The sequence below is a fragment of the Orycteropus afer genome, unplaced genomic scaffold, assembly GCF_000298275.1.
Source record: "Orycteropus afer afer isolate SDZICR_OR568_19922 unplaced genomic scaffold, OryAfe1.0 scaffold00118, whole genome shotgun sequence".
NCBI lineage: Eukaryota > Metazoa > Chordata > Mammalia > Tubulidentata > Orycteropodidae > Orycteropus > Orycteropus afer.
The window spans coordinates 8095612-8096294 of NW_006921705.1; the positions used below are offsets into that span (position 1 = coordinate 8095612).

Sequence of the window (683 nt, forward strand, 5' to 3'; positions counted from 1 at the left end):
TATGACAAGTCTTGTCTTCCTCTCATTTTTTAGCCCACACCTCCCTACTACAATGTGACAGCCATGAATGTGCCAATTGCAGTGTGGAATGGTGGAAACGACTGGTTGGCTGACCCCCAAGATGTTGATCTTTTGCTTCCAAAATTCTCTAATCTCATTTATCACAAGAAGATTCTTCCTTACAACCACTTGGACTTTATCTGGGCAATGAATGCCCCTCAAGAAATTTACAATGAAATTATTTCTATCATGGCAGAACATAAAAACTAGTTCTGGATTTAAAAAATTATCCATTTCTTTTTTCAAAATTATTTCTTTTCTCACCCGTAGTCTTCTGCCATATTAGAGATGTAGTGCTTTTTTTCTGTAAATTTGACTTTAGAAATATATTGGCATCAAAAAATATCCCATTTTCAATTTTTCCTTTAGAAATTTATCTCAAAACAGCAGAGATAACATATTCCTAAACAGGTAAATCTCTTTCCTACTTTCCCATTGTTTCTTTTCCTAACTCAGCTTAGATTTTGAGCCATGAATCATGAACGTTGTCAAAAAAAAAAAAAAAAAAGACTTGGCTTGAATATTGAGCAAAGTGCTTTTTATTATCATTTAAACTCAGTCTTTCCTTTGGTACAGTGTGGATACTGCTCACTGCTTTGTATGCTTCACCCAAAGAAAATGTA

General features: G+C 34.0%; 1 protein-coding gene across 1 annotated transcript in view; it reads left to right on the top strand.

The window, feature by feature from the left end:
- Nucleotides 1-270, top strand: part of LOC103199701 (gastric triacylglycerol lipase-like) — a 10770-nt gene extending 10500 nt beyond the window's left edge. Inside the window, exon 9 of the mRNA XM_007944035.2 lies at nucleotides 34-270. Within this exon, the coding sequence (XP_007942226.1) occupies nucleotides 34-270 (237 nt within the window). The remainder of the gene's footprint in view (nucleotides 1-33) is intronic.
- The last annotated feature ends 413 nt before the right edge of the window (nucleotides 271-683 follow it).